This window comes from Bolinopsis microptera, chromosome 4 (assembly GCF_026151205.1).
Source record: "Bolinopsis microptera isolate Bmic1 chromosome 4, MBARI_Bmic_1.0, whole genome shotgun sequence".
NCBI lineage: Eukaryota > Metazoa > Ctenophora > Tentaculata > Lobata > Bolinopsidae > Bolinopsis > Bolinopsis microptera.
Window position 1 is genome coordinate 1487025 of NC_087075.1, and position 22734 is coordinate 1509758.

Sequence of the window (22734 nt, forward strand, 5' to 3'; positions counted from 1 at the left end):
TTTGTTCCAATTCGGAGCTTGGAGGTGTTATCACTACACCACAATTTGGATGTAGTTCTTCTATATGATATTATCAGAGTTACATGTTGTGTTAGTAAGTCAAGTAATCAGTTCAGAAAATTAATGTTGATTCAAAAATGTGCTTCACTGCTGGAAGAACTAAAGCATGAGAGAAATCACAATATATTAAGCAGTAAAACTAATGACATTATCAGCCCCCCCCCCTCATGTTTAACTTCTGAATTATAAGTCAGGATCAAATGAGAAGCATGAATGAAATTTGTACTTTTTACATATTACGTATATCTAATATTTATATAAAATTACATAACTTAGGAAAGTTTCAGTGCCGCTTATTATCATAAATACATATTTAATTTTTATCACTTAATTTCCTACAAATACTCCTCATCCTGCTCCTCTGGGACGGCGTTATTAAAACTACACACTTTTACTAACAATAATACTGTAATAACGCTCTCAACATTACTTGCATACCTATCACCTATCTTATTTCCAATTTTATTCCTTGTATTTACACATAATATATATATATGCGCAAAATATCAAATATTTTACTGAATGTGACACTATTGCTAGAGTAGCAGAGAGAAACTATCTGTTTCACAACTAATCTTAGTGTTAAACAGTGGGCTAGTTGGCTTGCACATAACACTATACCGGTACTGTGTTTCAACACTAGTGTGAAAAATATCATATTGTTAGCTTTAGATGTGGTTACGGGAGGTGAGTCAGGGTGGGAGGTGAGTCAGGGTGGGGGTGAGTCAGGGTGGGAGGTGAGTCAGGGTGGGAGGTGAGTCAGGGTGGGAGGTGAGTCAGGGTGGGAGTGAGTCAGGGTGGGAGGTGAGTCAGGGTGGGAGGTGAGTCAGGGTGGGAGGTGAGTCAGGGTGGGAGGTGAGTCAGGGTGGGAGGTGAGTCAGGGTGGGAGGTGAGTCAGGGTGGGAGGTGAGTCAGGGTGGGAGGTGAGTCAGGGTGGGGGGTGAGTCAGGGTGGGAGGTGAGTCAGGGTGGGGGTGAGTCAGGGTGGGGGTGAGTCAGGGTGGGAGATGAGTCAGGGTGGGAGGTGAGTCAGGGTGGGAGGTGAGCCAGGGTGGGAGGTGAGTCAGGGTGGGAGGTGAGTCAGGGTGGGAGGTGAGTCAGGGTGGGGGTGAGTCAGGGTGGCGGTGAGTCAGGGTGGGAGGTGAGTCAGGGTGGGAGGTGAGTCAGGGTGGGAGGTGAGTCAGGGTGGGAGGTGAGTCAGGGTGGGAGGTGAGTCAGGGTGGGAGTGAGTCAGGGTGGGTGGTGAGTCAGGGTGGGAGGTGAGTCAGGGTGGGAAGTGAGTCAGGGTGGGGGTGAGTCAGGGTGGGAGGTGAGTCAGGGTGGGAGGTGAGTCCGGGTGGGAGGTGAGTCAGGGTGGGATGTGAGTCAGGGTGGGAGTGAGTCAGGGTGGGTGGTGAGTCAGGGTGGGAGGTGAGTCAGGGTGGGAAGTGAGTCAGGGTGGGGTGAGTCAGTGTGGGAGGTGAGTCAGGGTGGGATGTGAGTCAGGGTGGGAGGTGAGTCAGGGTGGGAGGTGAGTCAGGGTGGGGGTGAGTCAGGGTGGGGGTGAGTCAGGGTGGGAGGTGAGTCAGGGTGGGGGTGAGTCAGGGTGGGAGGTGAGTCATGGTGGGGGTGAGTTAGGGTGGGAGGTGAGTCAGGGTGGGGTTGAGTCAGGGTGGGAGGTGAGTCAGGGTGGGAGCCGGGAGACGAGTCAGGGTGAGAGGTGAGTCAGGGTGGGAGGTGAGTCAGGGTGGAGGTGAGTCAGGGTGGGGGTGAGTCAGGGTTGTGGTGAGTCAGGGTGGAGGCGAGTCAGGGTGGGAGGCGAGTCAGGGTGGGAGGTGAGTCAGGGTGGGAGGTGAGTCAGGGTGGGAGGTGAGTCAGGGTGGGGGTGAGTCAGGGTGGAGGTGAGTCAGGGTGGGGGTTAGTCAGGGTGGGAGTGAGTCAGGGTGGGGGTGAGTCAGGGTGGGAGGTGAGTCAGGGTGGGAGGTGAGTCAGGGTGGGGGTGAGTCAGGGTGGGAGGTGAGTCAGGGTGGGTGGTGAGTCAGGGTGGGAGGTGAGTCAGGGTGGGAAGTGAGTCAGGGTGGGGGGTGAGTCAGGGTGGGAGCCGGGAGGTGAGTCAGGGTGAGAGGTGAGTCAGGGTGGGAGGTGAGTCAGGGTGGAGGTGAGTCAGGGTGGGGGTGAGTCAGGGTGGGAGGCGAGTCAGGGTGGGAGGTGAGTCAGGGTGGGAGGTGAGTCAGGGTGGGAGGTGAGTCAGGGTGGGGGTGAGTCAGGGTGGAGGTGAGTCAGGGTGGGGGTTAGTCAGGGTGGGAGTGAGTCAGGGTGGGGGTGAGTCAGGGTGGGAGGTGAGTCAGGGTGGGAGGTGAGTCAGGGTGGGGGTGAGTCAGGGTGGGAGGTGAGTCAGGGTGGGTGGTGAGTCAGGGTGGGATGTGAGTCAGGGTGGGAGTGAGTCAGGGTGGGTGGTGAGTCAGGGTGGGAGGTGAGTCAGGGTGGGAAGTGAGTCAGGGTGGGGTGAGTCAGGGTGGGAGGTGAGTCAGGGTGGGAGGTGAGTCAGGGTGGGAGGTGAGTCAGGGTGGGAGGTGAGTCAGGGTGGGGGTGAGACAGGGTGGGGGTGAGTCAGGGTGGGAGGTGAGTCAGGGTGGGGGTGAGTCAGGGTGGGAGGTGAGTCATGGTGGGGGTGAGTTAGGGTGGGAGGTGAGTCAGGGTGGGGTTGAGTCAGGGTGGGAGGTGAGTCAGGGTGGGAGCCGGGAGACGAGTCAGGGTGAGAGGTGAGTCAGGGTGGGAGGTGAGTCAGGGTGAAGGTGAGTCAGGGTGGGGGTGAGTCAGGGTGGGGGTGAGTCAGGGTGGGAGGTGAGTCAGGGTGGGAGGCGAGTCAGGGTGGGAGGTGAGTCAGGGTGGAGGTGAGTCAGGGTGGGGGTGAGTCAGGGTTGTGGTGAGTCAGGGTGGAGGCGAGTCAGGGTGGGAGGCGAGTCAGGGTGGGAGGTGAGTCAGGGTGGGAGGTGAGTCAGGGTGGGAGGTGAGTCAGGGTGGGGGTGAGTCAGGGTGGAGGTGAGTCAGGGTGGGGGTTAGTCAGGGTGGGAGTGAGTCAGGGTGGGGGTGAGTCAGGGTGGGAGGTGAGTCAGGGTGGGAGGTGAGTCAGGGTGGGGGTGAGTCAGGGTGGGAGGTGAGTCAGGGTGGGTGGTGAGTCAGGGTGGGAGGTGAGTCAGGGTGGGAAGTGAGTCAGGGTGGGGGGTGAGTCAGGGTGGGAGCCGGGAGGTGAGTCAGGGTGAGAGGTGAGTCAGGGTGGGAGGTGAGTCAGGGTGGAGGTGAGTCAGGGTGGGGGTGAGTCAGGGTTGTGGTGAGTCAGGGTGGAGGCGAGTCAGGGTGGGAGGCGAGTCAGGGTGGGAGGTGAGTCAGGGTGGGAGGTGAGTCAGGGTGGGAGGTGAGTCAGGGTGGTGGTGAGTCAGGGTGGAGGTGAGTCAGGGTGGGGGTTAGTCAGGGTGGGAGTGAGTCAGGGTGGGGGTGAGTCAGGGTGGGAGGTGAGTCAGGGTGGGAGGTGAGTCAGGGTGGGGGTGAGTCAGGGTGGGAGGTGAGTCAGGGTGGGTGGTGAGTCAGGGTGGGATGTGAGTCAGGGTGGGAGTGAGTCAGGGTGGGTGGTGAGTCAGGGTGGGAGGTGAGTCAGGGTGGGAAGTGAGTCAGGGTGGGGTGAGTCAGGGTGGGAGGTGAGTCAGGGTGGGAGGTGAGTCAGGGTGGGAGGTGAGTCAGGGTGGGAGGTGAGTCAGGGTGGGGGTGAGTCAGGGTGGGGGTGAGTCAGGGTGGGAGGTGAGTCAGGGTGGGGGTGAGTCAGGGTGGGAGGTGAGTCATGGTGGGGGTGAGTTAGGGTGGGAGGTGAGTCAGGGTGGGGTTGAGTCAGGGTGGGAGGTGAGTCAGGGTGGGAGCCGGGAGACGAGTCAGGGTGAGAGGTGAGTCAGGGTGGGAGGTGAGTCAGGGTGAAGGTGAGTCAGGGTGGGAGGTGAGTCAGGGTGAAGGTGAGTCAGGGTGGGGGTGAGTCAGGGTGGGAGGTGAGTCAGGGTGGGAGGCGAGTCAGGGTGGGAGGTGAGTCAGGGTGAGAGGTGAGTCAGGGTGGGAGGTGAGTCAGGGTGAAGGTGAGTCAGGGTGGGAGGTGAGTCAGGGTGAAGGTGAGTCAGGGTGGGGGTGAGTCAGGGTGGGAGGTGAGTCAGGGTGGGAGGCGAGTCAGGGTGGGAGGTGAGTCAGGGTGGAGGTGAGTCAGGGTGGGAGGTGAGTCAGGGTGGGGGTGAGTCAGGGTGGAGGTGAGTCAGGGTGGGAGGTGAGTCAGGGTGAAGGTGAGTCAGGGTGGGAGGTGAGTCAGGGTGAAGGTGAGTCAGGGTGGGGGTGAGTCAGGGTGGGAGGTGAGTCAGGGTGGGAGGCGAGTCAGGGTGGGAGGTGAGTCAGGGTGGAGGTGAGTCAGGGTGGGAGGTGAGTCAGGGTGGGGGTGAGTCAGGGTGGAGGTGAGTCAGGGTGGGGGTGAGTTAGGGTGGAGGTGAGTCAGGGTTGGAGGTGAGTCAGGGTGGAGGTGAGTCAGGGTGGGAGGTGAGTCAGGGTGGAGGCGAGTCAGGGTGGGAGGCGAGTCAGGGTGGGAGGTGAGTCAGGGTGGGAGGTGAGTCAGGGTGGGAGGTGAGTCAGGGTGGGGGTGAGTCAGGGTGGAGGTGAGTCAGGGTGGGGGTTAGTCAGGGTGGGAGTGAGTCAGGGTGGGGGTGAGTCAGGGTGGGAGGTGAGTCAGGGTGGGAGGTGAGTCAGGGTGGGGGTGAGTCAGGGTGGGAGGTGAGTCAGGGTGGGTGGTGAGTCAGGGTGGGAGGTGAGTCAGGGTGGGAAGTGAGTCAGGGTGGGGGGTGAGTCAGGGTGGGAGCCGGGAGGTGAGTCAGGGTGAGAGGTGAGTCAGGGTGGGAGGTGAGTCAGGGTGTAGGTGAGTCAGGGTTGGAGGTGAGTCAGGGTGGGGGGTGAGTCAGGGTGGGAGGTGAGTCAGGGTGGGAGGTGAGTCAGGGTGTAGGTGAGTCAGGGTGGGGGTGAGTCAGGGTGGGGGTGAGTCAGGGTGGGAGGTGAGTCAGGGTGGGAGGTGAGTCAGGGTGGGAGGTGAGTCAGGGTGGGGGTGAGTCAGGGTGGGGGTGAGTCAGGGTGGGAGGTGAGTCAGGGTGGGAGGTGAGTCAGGGTGGGAGGTGAGTCAGGGTGGGAGGTGAGTCAGGGTGGAGGTGAGTCAGGGTGGGGGTGAGTCAGGGTTGTGGTGAGTCAGGGTGGAGGCGAGTCAGGGTGGGAGGCGAGTCAGGGTGGGAGGTGAGTCAGGGTGGGAGGTGAGTCAGGGTGGGAGGTGAGTCAGGGTGGTGGTGAGTCAGGGTGGAGGTGAGTCAGGGTGGGGGTTAGTCAGGGTGGGAGTGAGTCAGGGTGGGGGTGAGTCAGGGTGGGAGGTGAGTCAGGGTGGGAGGTGAGTCAGGGTGGGAGTGAGTCAGGGTGGGAGTGAGTCAGGGTGGGAGGTGAGTCAGGGTGGGGGTGAGTCAGGGTGGAGGTGAGTCAGGTTGGGAGGTGAGTCAGGGTGGGAGTGAGTCAGGGTGGGAGGTGAGTCAGGGTGGGGGTGAGTCAGGGTGGGGGTGAGTCTGGGTAACTCGTGTAATACCTAAACTGTTATTCATTTAACTTGAGCAACTACACTCTACAGTGTTTCTGTTCACCTGTGTGTCTAATCTTGAAAAGAAGATCTTGATAGAGATAGCCTACATTACTTGACAGTACCGTACACGTAGCTGAACTGATTCATTATACACTGAGTTGAGGCTTCAGCTAACTCTGCTTACATAGCTTCCTGCTTTTGAATGTATCGTAGATTATTGTCCATTTACTCATTAAATTCTATCAAGCAGTAAGCACAGTACTAATGAGAAGTAATTATCTGCTCAACTAATTTTATCGATTAAATTAAGTAAGCCAGGAACGCTATGTTGTAATATCGAGATTATTGGTAGCGCAGACAGCGGGTTATTATCAGGGGGATGCCCCCGTTATTATCAGGGGGATGCCCCCGTTATTATCAGGGGGATGCCCCCGTTATTATCAGGGGGTGCCCCCGTTATTATCAGGGGGGATGCCCCCGTTATTATTGCACGTGTTTCCTTTTCAATTCCTCAGAAGCGATAAGCACCCCACTGTAGTACTGTAGTAGCACTTCATCGGTATTTTAGGAATAACCAGCCATGCGTCCTGGTTACGCGTTTTAATCGGCCTGGTTGATGGAGTGTGTAACTTTTGTAATATCGAATATATATATATATATTTGAGACATTCAGTGAAACAGTAAAACACGAAATTCACATTAAGCTATCGATTGTGTAATCTTTACATGTCTCATTCTGAAAGCAAGTTTATTAAAATAACTGTTCTATGAAGTAAATTAAAAACATGACAAAAATAGATCAATACTGAGATGGGAAATTTGTGAGTAAGTCTCATTCAATCATAAGATATAAACAAAAGATGCAGAGGTGAAAGTAAACATCAAAATGCAAGTGTCTGTGGAAAGATTAAATATTAAAGCATATCATATAAAGGTCAATTTTTTATTTCATTAAGAGCACTACGTTTATTAAGTCCTCCAAAATCACTGAGGGTCATAAGCTGGTTTTGCCAAAATGATTCTCTTTCTTTAGCAACCCTACTTCTATCTTCTAAGGTTAAACATTTTATAAAATCTAGCTTTTCAAAAATAATAACCTCTATCTGATCGGATAACTCATTGTCAAACGTTTTTAAGGGCTCTTTGGTAAGATTATGAAACTGGTTATCGTTAAAATTGTTAACTGTGCTTCCTACTGAAGCACGTCTGCAGACTTTATCCCTTACTAGATAGCACACCCCTACTGTGTTGCAGTCTAGTTGTCCAATGATGTTAACAGTGTACCCCGAGTGGTAGCTCTGAGCTGTTTTTGATTCACAAATATACATTCTACAGGCTTTACATCTGGAGTTACAATGATAACATCCCCCCTCTTCTATACTAGTAGGCAGAGCCACATTTTCAGTGTTAGAGTTTAAAGCTATAACATTACTATCTTCATGATACTTACGATCTTCTGAAAGTTTACTCGGAACTAAAGTTTCTTTGATAGTTTTATTACCACGATATGAAACAAATACTTTACTAGGCTGGATCACAGACTTTAAAAGGGGGTCAAGGATAGGCCAAGGATAAATTTATTCTTGTTAACTATTTTACCAATTGGAGGTAAGTTAGGGTCAAAATCACAAACTAAAGGAAAACATCTTTCACTCTTCTTACTATTAGAGCTTGTAAGGTTTTTAGAAATCAGATCATCCCGTTTAAGTAACTCAACTTTCTCAAAGGATTTATGGATAAGATCTTTATTGTAATTCCTATCTTCTAGATATTCACTGAATTCAATTTTACATTTCAAATACTCTTCTTCCTCTGAACAGTTTTTGAACACTCGATGTGCTACTCCATATGGAATATTCTCTGCTATGTGTGTAGGGTGGCAGGATTGTGGGAGTAAATAGCTATGGGCATCACTATATATTATAGTATATATACTATAACATATATAGCTGTCCCCCAGATAACACACAGTTAAATCAGAGAGGTATTTTCATGCATCATTCTATTTTTAGACAGAACAATGTTCAATGTTGGTAAGATTTAAGTTGTTATACCTAGTTACAATTGTCTTTTGGTGTACTACAAGTTACTGTCTATAATAAGGGGTTGGTAGATAATTGCCCAATTGACATCGGTTGACTGAGTAATTAGTATGGCCTTGGATCGATGTCGAAGATATTTCATGCTTATGACGTTGCGCGCGTTGACATGAATGTTGTGGAAATTTTCATCGACATCGCTAATTATAACGTGCATAAGCCGCGCAATATCGTCTGATGCCTGAATTGGTGGAAGTTCGAGTGCCGGTAATTCCCCGTGATTTGATATCTAGAGCCGAAGTGACACTGGGTTGTGTCGATATGTTGTCTTGTGATTCTAGAGATATGGAATATACGTCAGAGACTAATTTTCCTATCACTTATCAGTTAACCCAACCAGAAATTTGGTAAAATAAGTGAAACTTCTCTGACGCACCGCAAAATGAAACCTGTATTCTGGCTGTATCTTCAGAGTGCTATAAACTGTGTATTTCAGTGGAGTCACATGATAAGTGGAGTGCCGAAGTGGGTGAAAGTGCTGCAGGATGCCCACATCATAATGCCGCGCCCCCACCACCACATCCATCACATCTCCCCTCACGAGACTTACTTCTGTATCACTGGCGGGTAAGTACAAACTACAATATTTAGTGATATCATTTCTGTTATTTTTTCAAATCTATATTTTTACGGTCATGAAATGAGTATACTTCGTTTAATCAATTGATTGATCGAATAAATATTCTGCGTCGAATATGATATTGCCGCTTATATTAACTCTATACTGTGGGCCCTGCCCGTCTCAAATGCGCGGAAATATTGTGGCAAAAGCCACTGTCAGTATAATCATTATATCTTTATAAAAGCCACTATCAGTATAATCATTATATCTTTATAAAAGCCACTATCAGAATATTCATTATATCTTTATAAAAGCCACTATCAGTATAATCAGTATATCTTTATAAAAGCCACTATCAGTATATCTTTATAAAAGCCACTATCAGTATAATCATTATATCTTTATAAAAGCCACTATCAGTATAATCATTATATCTTTATAAAAGCCACTATCAGTATAATCAGTACATCTTTATAAAAGCCACTATCAGTATATCTTTATAAAAGCCACTATCAGTATAATCATTATATCTTTGTAAAAGCCACTATCAGTATAATCATTATATCTTTATGTGAAATGAGGATGGCCACGTGAGAGAAGTTGAATATACAGTAGTATATCTAACTTCAGTTTTAATACTTTCAACACTACTATATAACAAATAATTTTTGGTCCCAATGTCAAAGCGATAGAAGAGACTATGACGTGACCGTTTGTATCCTAAGCAACGCATCTACTTCCTGGGCTACAGTATTGACTTCGCCATTTTCTCCTCCCTCACCGCCATCTTCTCCTCCCTCTTTCCTTCACTATGGATCTGAATTCTGTTACCAATGTTTTAAACTCGTTTTCATTAAAAGAGCTGAAAGCTCTTAAGGCCAGTGTTGAGAATGTCATGAAACTTAAGAGGGATTCTGTTAAATGCGAGGACTTCTTGGAGTTGCATTCAGATTTTGTTCAAAACAAGAGTGTTCAACATGGTACGTTGATGTCTGAACTTGAAACACTTATGGCCAAGCAAACTGCTGTGAAAACTGCCACAAAGTGGCTCACTTCCACTGGAGAAGAATATGTATGGTCTTCCTCAAATGGACACACCACGACTAAGGAGCCAATCGATATTTTAAATTATCCTGGGATATCAGAGCTTATGCATGATATCAACTCCAAGTTTGGCTGCAAGCTAAACTCATGCCTAGCAAGCATGTACAAGTCTGGTTCTTGTGCAACTAGGTACCACAACGACGACGAGGTGTCTCTTGACCAGTCGCAAGGTATTTATGTAGTTTCATTTGGAGCTGAGAGGACCCTCGACATAATTCCAGAAAATGGGGATAAGCGATGTAACAGTAAATGCCATATCACCCCAAAGGACTGTAGTTTGTATATTATGAAACCGGGGTGTCAGGAATATTGTCTTCACAAGGTTCGTGCAGAGAGATCAGCTAAGGAGACTCGGTATAGCTTATCTTTTCGCTGCCAGATACCGAAGACAGATACAAATGTAGTCAGGGTGCAGAATGTCTTCACTACAATTCCTATGCCGCCCACCACCACCTCAACACCAACCCTCTACTACCGAAATGCTCCAAGAAAACCGAAGAGCAGGAAAACCACTGTCCTGTTTGGTACGTCAATGACAAAATTCGTACGGACAAATAGGTTGGGATTCCGGGGAAGAAAAGTAATCAATGTGTCCCAAGGTGGTGCAAAAATTAGAGACATCACTGAAAATATTCAGCATTTTCATAAAACTCATGCAGCTGCAGAAGCTGACGATATTGAAAAGATTATATTGAGTGTTGGTACAAATGACATAAAACATTCTAAGTATGGGGTTCAGTTCCTTAGGAAGTATCTTAATGACTTAATTGACACCACTAAGCAGTTATTTCCCGCTGCAATTATAATTATCCAATGTTGTCTTCCTATTAAGTGTTTATATTCCTACATAGCAAAGAATGTTCTAGATTTTAATAATCTACTTAAAGACTTATGCCTAAATAATAATTGCGTGTTCTTAGACTGTTTCTCAGACTTTTTAACTCGAGACTTTAGATCCTGTAATGAACTTCTATACCATGATTGGCTTCATCTCAACATGAGAGGAGTAGGTTTACTGTCCACTTGGCTTAAGTTTGTTGTAAACCAACACAGTTTTGACAGGGTTGTAAATAATCTTCTGGGAATTTAAATCTTTGATCTTTTCTTTCATTTAATATTTTGATTAAGACGTTGCGCCTAAAATTAAAACTCAAACAAATCTCTGATTTAATCTTTTTCTCAATTTTATGCCTCCTATTTCAGGTACATTCGGTCACTGCCCATTTTCCCATATGTTAGACAATGAATCGTTTAGACTTAGAATAGGTCTTTTTGCATGCAAAAGGCCTCGTACACAGTCAAGAAATGCACATATACATATCAACACGTTTATACCTAACAAAATTTACACATTTAAGTCTCCATGCACCCCACACATCAACTACAATTATCATAATCATATGTTTCTCTTCTATTCTCTTATCATGACTTACTTTCTCCCAATTCTTCTCTCCACGACTAGGTCCATGAACACTGTACTCCCCCTAGATTCTAATATTCATTCCTCTCTACTCCTTGACAGCCCACGTTATCTTATACCATTTCTTGCTTGCTCCCACATCAAACTTTTCTTTGTAATCATCTCCTCATGGTTTATAAGAAATGTTCTTCTCCCTGGTAAGATGAATAGAGCCAAGTATTCCAGCCGCCTCAGGCGTCTAGTCTCTTTATTCATTCTTTGGGTTTTCTCTCTTAACTTTCTTTTGATAACTCTTGTTAATCCTTCTATGCTTAATCCAGGTCCCAACTCCATATCTGTACTCTACCAAAATGTCCAAGGTCTTATTCCTTTCAGTAACCTAAGCTCCTCCCATCCCCTTCTTGATGGTAATAAGATTTCCGAACTTCAATCCTTTGCTAACATAGAGCAGCCTGACATAATTGCCCTAAATGAGACTTGGCTCAAAAAATCTATTTCTAGCAACGAAATCTTTCCTTCTTCTCAATATGAAATCTTCCGCAATGACCGCACGAGAAAGACTCATCCTCAAGATCCTAATAACCCTAAAAAGTTTAGGGAAAATGGAGGTGGTGTTCTTTTGGCTGTTCGGTCTGATCTCGATGCCACTACAACCCGACTACCAGTTAGCCTAGGTGCAGAAATGCTTGCCGTTAAAATTGCTTTTCCTAACAAAGAGAGTATTGTAATCTGTACTTGTTATAGAGTAGGAACTCTTGGGTTACCTAATCATGATGTCATAGTTAGTTATATTCGCAAGCTAGTTTCCAAAAAGAATCCCCCTAAAATCTATGTTATTGGTGATTTTAATCTCCCCCATACAGACTGGCTATCTTCATCCAGTACCGTACCTATTGAGCAATCCTTCATAGATTCTTTCAGTGATCTTTCTCTCTCCCAGTTGATCACATCACCCACCCATAAAAGTGGTAATACATTAGACATTCTTCTCAGTAATTATGATAACACAATCGATAACTTGAATGTCTGTGATCCTCATTCCGTGTGCAAATCTGATCATTTTCCTGTCACTTTTTCAATTAAAAGCTCCTTTTCCCGCAAGAAAACTCCTAAACGTAAAATCTATAATTATAAGAAAGCAAACTGGGACATGATTAATCGTGAATTATGCTCGATTAATTGGCAAGTCCTAGAATGCCTAGATCCTGATTCGTCTTGGAAGTTAGTTAAAGACTGCATTATGAATTTAGTTGATATACATATTCCTAAAGTAACTATTAAATCAGAGTTTCAACCCCCGTGGTTCGATAGTGAACTTTTTTCCTCATGCCGTAAAAAAGATAGACTCAGAGCTAAATTTAAAATTTCTGGTTCTATTTCTGATGAGTTAAAGTTTGTTACTAGCCGTAAAGATTTTAAGAGGCTTTCATCAGCCAAAATAAGAGACAATCTTTTCAATAGTGATGATCCAGCGCTTATAACTAAGAAGTTTTGGTCACATGTTAAGTATAAATCTAACTCCTGCCGTATTCCTAATTGTGTTAGTTATTCTGGACAGCTTCGGTTCAAACCCAAAGCTCAAGCTGAACTTTTCAATTCTTTCTTTTATAACCAGTTTTCGGATCCTTCACTTTATGACACTGACATCTCCTATGTCAATGATGTTGATTTTGATATTGACTTCGATCATCGGGATGTTCGTAAGCTTCTTTCAAATATTAATTCAAATAAAGCCCAGGGACCAGATGGCATACACGGTAAAATTCTCAAAAATTGTTCCGTAGGTTTAGCTTACCCTCTAACATGCATTTTTCGTGGATCTTACAACAGCGGCTACATTCCACAAGAATGGAAACTTGCAAATGTTGTCCCAATATTTAAGAAAGGTAAGAAAAGTGAGGTTGAAAACTATAGACCAATATCCCTTACTTGTTTAGTCATGAAAGTTTTTGAGCGCATTGTTAAACGTAAACTGCTTTCTTTGACTAGTACCCTTCTTGATCCCAGGCAGCATGGTTTTCTAGAGCACAAGTCATGCACAACCAATATGGTTGACTTTTGTGATAGCCTGGCATTGTCTCTTAACGAAAACATCATCAATCATGTTGTGTATTTTGATTTTGCTAAGGCATTTGATTCTGTAAATCATGATATCCTTCTTCATAAGCTAAAGACCTTATATAACATTGATGGTACACTTCTCAAATTTCTTACCAATTACCTTCAAGGCCGTTACCAAAGAGTGGTTATTGGTAATGAGATGTCATCTACCCTCTCAGTTAATTCTGGTGTCCCCCAGGGCTCTATTCTTGGTCCCTTACTTTTTGTATTGTTTATCAATGATATTCCTCTTGGCCTTTCGGATAATACTGATATTGTTTTGTATGCCGATGATACAAAAATCTGGCGTAAAATACATTCATCTTCTGATAATACTAATTTACAAATGGATATAGACTATCTCTCTGACTGGGCACTAAGAAACAAAATGCGATTCCATCCAGCAAAATGTAAAGTGCTTATTGTTTCAGGAAAACCATCTTTATCTCCTCCATTCGCATATAATCTTGATGGCTCTCCTCTTGTGTATGTAGAGTTAGAAAAAGATCTTGGAGTCGATGTTACTCCTAAGCTTAGTTGGAATAGTCAGTGCGACAGAATTTATACTAAGGCCTGCCAACAACTTGGTATGGTCAGAAGAGATGGCCATATTGTCATTGATCAGAAACGTCGCCGGGCGCTTTACCTCTCCCTGGTTCGTAGCCAATTCGAAAATTGTTCCATAATCTGGCGCCCTTGTAATAAATCACTTAGTGATAAATTAGAAAGTCTCCAAAAGAGAGCTATTAAATGGATTCTGTCTGAAGAGGGCCGCAGTTATCCACCTGAGCAATATGTCAAAAAGTGCAAGCTTGTCGACATTCTCCCTTTGTCTCAAAAGTTTGACTTGAATGATCTTATTTTTTTCCACAAAGTTCTTAACAATTTAATTCCTGTATCGCTGCCTCACTATCTCTCTTTATATCAGGGCACTTCTCGACTAAGACGTTGCCACCTCGACAGTCTGTCTATTGTGTCATCAATTTTACCTAAGTTAAGTCAGAATTCACACACCACATGTACCTCAAATAGCCCACTGGCAAAATCATTTTTCTACAGAACCCATATACTGTGGAATGGACTCCCTTTACAGGTAAGACAGATTGTGTCTACTAGTCTTTTCAAAGCTGAGGTCACTAAGCATCTCTGGAAATGTTTATTGGACAGTGAAACAACAGTCTAGCCTAGTCTCTTTGCTCCCCATATTATTATTATTTTTGTTTTATTAATTTTTTTTATCTACCTTCCTATACTTTCAACATCATATCACACTTCACCCGCACACCTTCTCACACATTAATGACCGTTTCAGACCTGTATCTAATGTATCTGGAATTTGACGTATTGAAATACCAATTTTGACTCTTTATCCACAGTTATTCACCATGGATTTGTTTGTTATTAAATAGTTTTTCATAAATTTTTGGATTTAGATTAATTCGATGTAATGGGTCCAAGTTACTGCGGACATAGTTCACTATGTGTTTACCGTGTTTGGGTGCCCATCATATTTTACAGATGGGGGCGATATTTTGAACGATTCTATTTTATATTCATCTATTGCTGTACTCTGTAAAATTTGAAAAGTATTTAATAAAAAACGGGTGGGCGACAATTGACCCCAGTGTAATTACATAGGGGTCAATTGTCGGGGGGTCAATTGTCGGGGGGTCAATTTTCGTACTAAACCCTAGATTTCGCGACAATTGACCCCAGTGTAATTACATAGGGGTCAATTGTCGGGGGGTCAATTGTCGGGGGGTCAATTTTCGTACTAAACCCTAGATTTCGCGACAATTGACCCCAGTGTAATTACATAGGGGTCAATTGTCGGGGGGTCAATTGTCGGGGGGTCAATTTTCGTACTAAACCCTAGATTTCGCGACAATTGACCCCAGTGTAATTACATAGGGGTCAATTGTCGGGGGGTCAATTGTCGGGGGTCAATTTTCGTACTAAACCCTAGATTTCGCGACAATTGACCCCAGTGTAATTACATAGGGGTCAATTGTCGGGGGGTCAATTGTCGGGGGGTCAATTTTCGTACTAAACCCTAGATTTCGCGACAATTGACCCCAGTGTAATTACATAGGGGTCAATTGTCGGGGGGTCAATTGTCGGGGGGTCAATTTTCGTACTAAACCCTAGATTTCGCGACAATTGACCCCAGTGTAATTACATAGGGGTCAATTGTCGGGGGGTCAATTGTCGGGGGGTCAATTTTCGTACTAAACCCTAGATTTCGCGACAATTGACCCCAGTGTAATTACATAGGGGTCAATTGTCGGGGGGTCAATTGTCGGGGGGTCAATTTTCGTACTAAACCCTAGATTTCGCGACAATTGACCCCAGTGTAATTACATAGGGGTCAATTGTCGGGGGGTCAATTGTCGGGGGGTCAATTGTCGCGGTACCATATCTAACAATAGTTCGTTATACAAAGTCGGCTAACTTTGGCGAAGGCTTCAGCGTCTTTAATTTTAACCATTTTAAAGGCTTCACTGTCTTTAATTCATCGCAACCCGTCTTTGAATTTGCTGGTAGAAGTAATGTCAGTGTGTTAAATGTGCTTTATTACATCCGATCTATTTCGAGACTTGTAGTTGTTGTGGCGTCTTTAATTTTTCAATTTTGAAGCCTTGCCGTCTTTAATTTTGTTCATTTGAAGGCTTTGTCTTTATAACTTGCGTCTTTATAAAACAAACTAAGTGTATCTAACCAATAAATAATTATTGTCTTGCAGGTGGTTGAACTATCCGTTGGAGAAGATTCAGTTTTTCCAGACTCTCGAATTTATAATCGAGGCTTTAACAGGTAATAAATTCATAACCAAGTCAGGTAATTTCATATGCAGTATGCACTTGTGACATTTTCGCAGTTCTAATGAGAACCACCATAGTTACCATAGTTACCATGGTTACTGTCAGCCACAACTTACCAATACACATTAGAAAGTCTTTATTTTACATCCTGTTATTTAATCTGCATTAACGTGAGGTCTCAACTTGTGGACATTAGCTAACTGTACTGACGTACTGTGTCAAGTGTGTTAAATTAGCTTACTGTGTTAACTGTGTTAACTGTGTTAACTGACCACAATTTCAGCGCACAAACCCCGATCTGACGACCAGAAGTGGCTGAAAGGTTAATGAGTACAACACCCCTGTTACCATGGTTACACCCCCCCCCCCCCCCCCCCCACTAGAGTACAACACAGAACACTACACTGTTACCATGGTTACACCCCCTCTGGAGTACAACACCCCTGTTACCATGGTTACATTACCACAAGAGTACAACACTACTCTGTTACCATGGTTACACCCCCACTTTCGCAGTGACCAAACTAAAACTTATGCCACGATATATAGAACATTCTAGCATATTATAATATTAGTACAGTAGTACTGTAGTACTGTAGTAAGAGTAGAGGATGTCTCTCTTTGTATTCCACGCTAAATTAATTAATTGAGCGTGATTGGGGTTGAGCTGTAGTATAGTGGGGGGGGGGGGGTGGTGTAGTCAGGCACGTAGCCAGGGGGGGCAGAGGGCCTGGGGAAAAATTGAACCCCAGAAAAAAAAAGCCCCCTAGTCCCCATGGTCGCCTGGTAACTGTGCTGTGTTTATGACTGCAGTCTGTACTGTTTAAACGGCAGGCAATTGACTTCAGCATTTCGTAAATTATTCCCAAATCCCACTATACAATTACATGTACTTATTCCATTCAATGTGGTAAGTACTGAGTTCGGTAGGGACTGGTAAGACATTTTGGCATTTGCTTAGTGCTTAATTTAGTTTATTGCTGTCCTACAAATTTCTTTAATTAATATGCCAAATGTCGTCTAAAACACCCTATTTCTCAAATTTTTTCCGGGGGGCCTCTGTATTTGGAAGTTTGGAGAAGCGTCCTCAATTTATTAAACAAGCGTAAAGAGTTGCAGTAATTAATAATTAGCGGTAATTAATAATTAGCAGTAATTAATAATCAATAATTACTAAATGCGAGATGGGTTATCAATATTGGGTTCTTTGGTGATAATAATGTTTTTTTTGATAAGTTTCCTAAATTTGTATGTATAGTTGTTAACTATAGGTTACTAGTTGGGTTTAATTATATTGTGAACGGTTATTCTCATAGCGTAATTTTAAAACATATCCCTTCAATTTGATCGTGATTAATTAAAATTGTGATCATATCTTTCGTTTACCATTGTTTAAAAGATAATTTAGTATTTACTTACTTTTAGTTGTTCGTTTATTTGTAAATATAATTACGGATGATTTGTGTTTATTGTGTTGCCAATTTTCACTAATTTGTAGATCTGTCGTTAATTTACTGAGAATATTGATACGAAGAATTAATTAATTAAGAATTAATTGTACATACATAAAGTTTGTATCCTCCAGTTACATTTGAAGGTGCTTTCGTAACACTAACACTATTGATTACAGTATGATATTTAGCAAAATTTCGTTTTACATCAAAAATTCGCATTTTTATTGTTTTTCGATTTCGAAAATTCACCCAAAATGTCACATAATGCGACAGAAGTAACATCATTTCCCAATAACCGATTTCATGCATTGATTACCATTTAAAACAACATGTTTTCAACATATTGAGCAGGCAGCAGCAGCAACTGCAGACATCACTGTTCATTTTGTTTCGTGTCCTATAATTGGTACTCTCGGAATTACTATAATAGTCTAATTGGTCGGTAATTACTCTAATTGGTTGGTAATTACTCTAATTGGTTGGTAATTACTCTAATTAGTTGGTAATTACTCTAATTGGTTGTGACTGGGTGGTGAGAGTATCTTTGTTTAACAGCGATGAAGTACTGATATCTGGATAGATGAAGTCTCCAGGAAATATTTCGTTCACAGCATTAAATTCTCTGAAATATCAACAATTTGGTAAAATTGAACACGGTGACGAAAAGTATTTCGCAATACAATACACGTATTTACTAGCTATAGTATTAGTTTTACTAAGCTAGATCATAAAACTAACCTTACTGAGAGGGCTTGTTAGCCTATTACCTTATTACATAGCAGTGTTGCTATGGAAACAGTAACCACCTACTGTTAATATCGTAACAGCAGCCGTCAAAGTGAGAGTAGAACTGAAAGAGGAAGAGGCAGAAGAAGTAGCCTCCTTTAAAAGAAATTGGGTGTGATTCAGAGTTGCGGAGACATTCTGTAGTTCAACATCGGTACTCTTCAGTTCGACTGCAGTTTCTTTGAGTCTTGTCTCTTTTTCGAGCAGCTCTTTTTCAGTGCTATTCAGTTTGTTCGCCGTGCTATTCAGATCTGATTTCGATCGCTCCAGTTGTAGCACGGTACTATTGAGTTTCTGTTCTTTAATTTCCAAGTTATATCGGCAGTTTCCTTTTTCCAGCTTAGTCCCAGCCAATTCCTCTCCAGTGCTATTCAGTTCCTTTATATAACCGCAGTCTGTCTTGTACTCTACAATATTCCCAAACCTTGATTGCAACAGAAAGTCCTCCCACCTGATTCCTATAAGTTCAGCGTATGTTTCCTCTAAATCTGAGCACCTGTCCCTTGCCATTTCCTGGATAACGCTATGTTTCAACTTAGTGCTGAACATATTGAGTTTGTAGATCTCCCCTCCAAACATTATCGTTTGCGTTCTCAGTTGAGGTGATGTCCAGAATTTCTGCATTGAACCCAGAACTATAGCTCCTCCCTGCTTCAACACCCTCCCAGGAGAAGTGGGCAGAGTATTCACCAGTTCACCATTCACATACACCTCTCTATTCTCTGTAGCGTTACTCCAGGCCACACATGTGTGGAACCAGGTTCCCGGGGGTACATTATACTCGCTCCGTACATCTGCGTTGTAGTTGAAAGTTCTGGTTTGCTTACCTTCGTCTGTCATTGTAATCTCATAAGGGGAGCTCCTCAGATAGTAAGAGAACCAAGTTGGGAGATCTAGATGGTTCTGTAACTTCTTTATCCAGGCACACACAGTAAACTGTGTAATGAAGGGGGACATGTCAGGGTCCTGGTAGTACACAAACTCGTGGGGGCTGTGCCAGAACCAAAGTGCGTTATAACGCCGTGGTGAACCTCCTTCAATGCTGTGTAGTAGTAGGAATACAGTGGACAAGGAGATCAGAACCTCCTTCAGGCTTACAATCATAGCCTTACAGTAACTGTAATGTTAACTTAATGATATTTGGTACAAGACAAACTGAAAGAATGAAAGCCCACTATTGAAATTTGAAACTAAAAAGGTTCAATGACTATCAAATTTAAACTAACTTAAAGTTTTGGACTTCAATAGAACGAAGCAAAACAAATGATTAAATCGGTAAATCAAATTAAATAAACTATTAGTATATTATATTAGTATATTAGTATATTAGTATATTATTACATAGACCATATTACTGATACAACTACTACTACTATTATACTTATACTACTTTGTACTAAAATTACTACAACGCACAGTTGACAGTTTCACGCTAGTTATATGGCCTGACATCAAGCTGCCTGGCTATGAAGTGCACTACTGCATCTTCAGAACACTTTAATATGTTATGTGTGGTGCTATATACTTATATAACATCAGCCCTACTTTACAGTGTCCTTATTGTAGAGCTTCTTGAAGCAGTAGAAAAACTAACTGCACTGTCGAGCAAGGACTCTAATTGTATCAGCTCCCTCCCTCTAGCTACCTCCTGTATCAAGATGACCGGTGGCTTGGGCGTTAGATGAGACCATCATTTACACGTTAAAATTAATATCATTTGACTGTTGACATATTTCATTTATATATTTAACATTTCTAAAACGTAGAGGCTACTACCTTACTACTTCTAAAACTAGGGCAGCAGAAAAACCATAGTTGGTTAGTACGCACATAACATACTTTTAAAGCACCACGCACTTAACGTACTTTTAAGGCAAAATTGCAAACTTTTAGTTGTCTTAAATAGTGTATTTCATAATTCTTTAAATAGCAAATGTATTTCCAAAAGTGACTGGCAAATACATTCGTGGAAATCTGAGCTGCTCAATATAGAACTATAACCTTATCGGACCTTATTTGAACGGACTTGAACGCTGGAGGTCCTAGCGTTCTTGACACACGCTGCATGCAACCCCTTTTGATCGCGCGCGAAGCGCGCGCGGCCGGCCGCTCTCTCGGCCGGCCGGCGTGCACGCTTCGCGTGCACGAGAGGTATACAACGTGTAGCAATAGCGTTCATATTAATGTCTTGTCATACGTTTTATGACCCGCCGCGCACGAGTGCGCGGCTCCCCCTGTATCGTCGAAACTCTACAGGGGTAGTGAAGCGACGATGAGGGTCACCACGTGATACAATTAATGTCCGTTTAAATAAAGTCCGTCCGTTTGAGATTTTTTCCATATGTATTCTATTGCGAACTCATGTTTAGGATACGACAACTTTTAAATTTCAGTTAATTGTAATTTCTATCATCGGATTCGGACTGAATTGTAGGTTTACAACCTACCAAGACGCGCGCCGAGTTGGACTCGTCGTCGGTCCAATATATGGAACAGATATTTTACGAGTATCACCCGTGAAGGACTGAACTATATCATTATCATTGGATCAATGAAAACGAGTTATTATACAATTTATCATGCCATAACTATAAGTATGATCATTTTTATGGCATGATCATTTTTTGATCTTTGACTTCCTCGTTCACTTCTTTGGAATTATTATTTACCTCCACATCTGTAAAAGTTTACACTGAAATGCAGGGCGAGCGATTTAGTGAGCGCGCCCAGTGAAGGGTGTTCATAAAAATAAGCCACACCGATTGAAAATATGATTGAATGACACTCAATGACAGTGGCAAGTGGACAGGTTGACCATTGTTAATGATTTGGCCCGGCGCGCGCTACTTCGTAGCACTTGCCGTCGGGCCATTACAGAAGAAAGCGGCGCGCGCTACTTCGAAGAAATTTAGACGAGTAACATCTGTCAAGTGGACAGGCTAAGCTGTAAGCACCTTTCAGTTAACGAGTACAGTGATACTCGTAAAATATTTGTTTGATCATGATACATGTTATTGTTAGTGTTACGTATTTGCGCGCGAAAAGTGGCATGCATGATGCAACGTATGTCAAATATTTTTCAACGTACGAGTCCTGCATCTCGGCGCGCGCGTCCCGGTAGGTTATAAACATACATTAAAACCCTTTCCGCAATCCAGGTCCTGGGTAAACCAGGAGATATAACGGATAAAATTAAAAGAAAAGAAGAAAATGTCTAAGTGGACATCATCAGCAAATGACTTGGCTATCGGTTTCGGGGGCCGAGGTATGTAAACAAATAACGTGTAGTAACATTGTTTGTAGTGCGATGCATTACTGGGTCGCGCGCGCATCCAATAAAGCTTCTCGCAACCACAACCTTCTGCAGATCGGCGAGATGCGAAGGATTGACATCGTGAATCAATAACATTGTACATGTATTTACTCCTTGGTACTGGCGCCTCTTTTGTTAATTTTCCCGAATATTATACAATTACAATATACTTTTAATGCATATAATAATATGTTTTTGAGATCCTTCGCATCTCCCCGATCTGCATACGGTGGTTGCGAGAAGATGCGCGGCGCGGCCCAGTAGTGCATCGCGCTACAACTCATGAGACATGAGGGTAAAGGAAATATTTCTACGAACATAGTGATGAGTAGTGTCTGCTTTATCATTTATACTCGGACGATGAGCCCTCGGTCCCCACAAAAGATAATCTTTAGAATTATAGTTAAGACTAGTAGTACAATTTGTGTTAACAGAACTCATGGTCAGTCTATAAAACACATGAAAAGCATGCAGTGTTGAGTGTGCTCCATATCCCTTAGTCTCTAGCTTTGTTATCAAAACACGTGATTCGATAACGTGATGTTATCTCATTGTAAACAGGGTTTATTGTTTGATTACGTGTAGTATAGTAAAAAAGTATTAACACAAGTTAACTAATAATATTATGTATTATATACTACAGCAGTATGCATAAGTGTATATGATAGAATAGGTCTGATGACAGCAGGTATGATGATTGATGATTTTTTTTATTTCAAAATTCAAATAAACTTTACATCAATGTATTACAGTTATATTCAATAAAAAGACCACAATATCTCCTGTGAAGCAAAAACATGGAAAAAGAGAGCTAGAAAAATATTCATGATACTCAACACTACCAGACTCAGCTGGAGTGAGAAACAAATTGTAAAAACATCAACGTAAAATTTATTTCGGCTGAACCAAAACACGGTGGTAAGACCATAATAACATTGGTGCCGACCCTACATAAAATCATTAATAAATAATCAAGAGAACAAATTTAAATGTATACGATACCTTCTTGCTACTACTCCACAAACTTACACGACATAACAACAAAATAACATAATTAAATAATATTATAATAAAACAATCTACAATCTAGCCACTCACGTACTGCGTGACGCGCTTGTTTCGGGTTGTTTCATAAAAGAAAAAACGGCGCGTTCTACTGCAGGTGCGAGGGGCAAATTATAGAGAGTATGACATTCATAAAGTAAAATATATATATAATAATATTCCATGATGGGCCATCTAATCAGGCCAGCATACGTCAGAAGACCAGAGAAATTCAGTTAGCTTTGTTTTGAAAATAGAAATTTTCTCAGTCTGTCTAACATAGGCTGGCAGTGCATTCCACAGAAGCATTGTTCTATAAAAGAAGCTGTTTCTGAAACTATCGCAGTTTGGTTTAACAAA

General features: G+C 43.6%; 1 protein-coding gene across 2 annotated transcripts in view; it reads left to right on the forward strand.

The window, feature by feature from the left end:
• The window catches only part of LOC134814183 (plasmanylethanolamine desaturase 1-like), a 75337-nt gene extending 57885 nt beyond the window's left edge, over positions 1 to 17452 (forward strand). The window contains exons 8-11 of one of the 2 annotated variants that reach the window (XM_063822240.1): positions 8206 to 8336; positions 15699 to 15769; positions 16061 to 16107; positions 16248 to 16768. In XM_063822240.1, coding sequence (XP_063678310.1) covers positions 8206 to 8336; positions 15699 to 15769; positions 16061 to 16104 — 246 coding nt within the window. In that variant the 3' untranslated portion in view covers positions 16105 to 16107; positions 16248 to 16768. Of the gene's footprint in view, positions 1 to 8205; positions 8337 to 15698; positions 15770 to 16060 lie in introns of both variants that reach the window. The other variant, XM_063822239.1, reaches the window with a different exon arrangement.
• Positions 17453 to 22734: the final 5282 nt, after the last annotated feature.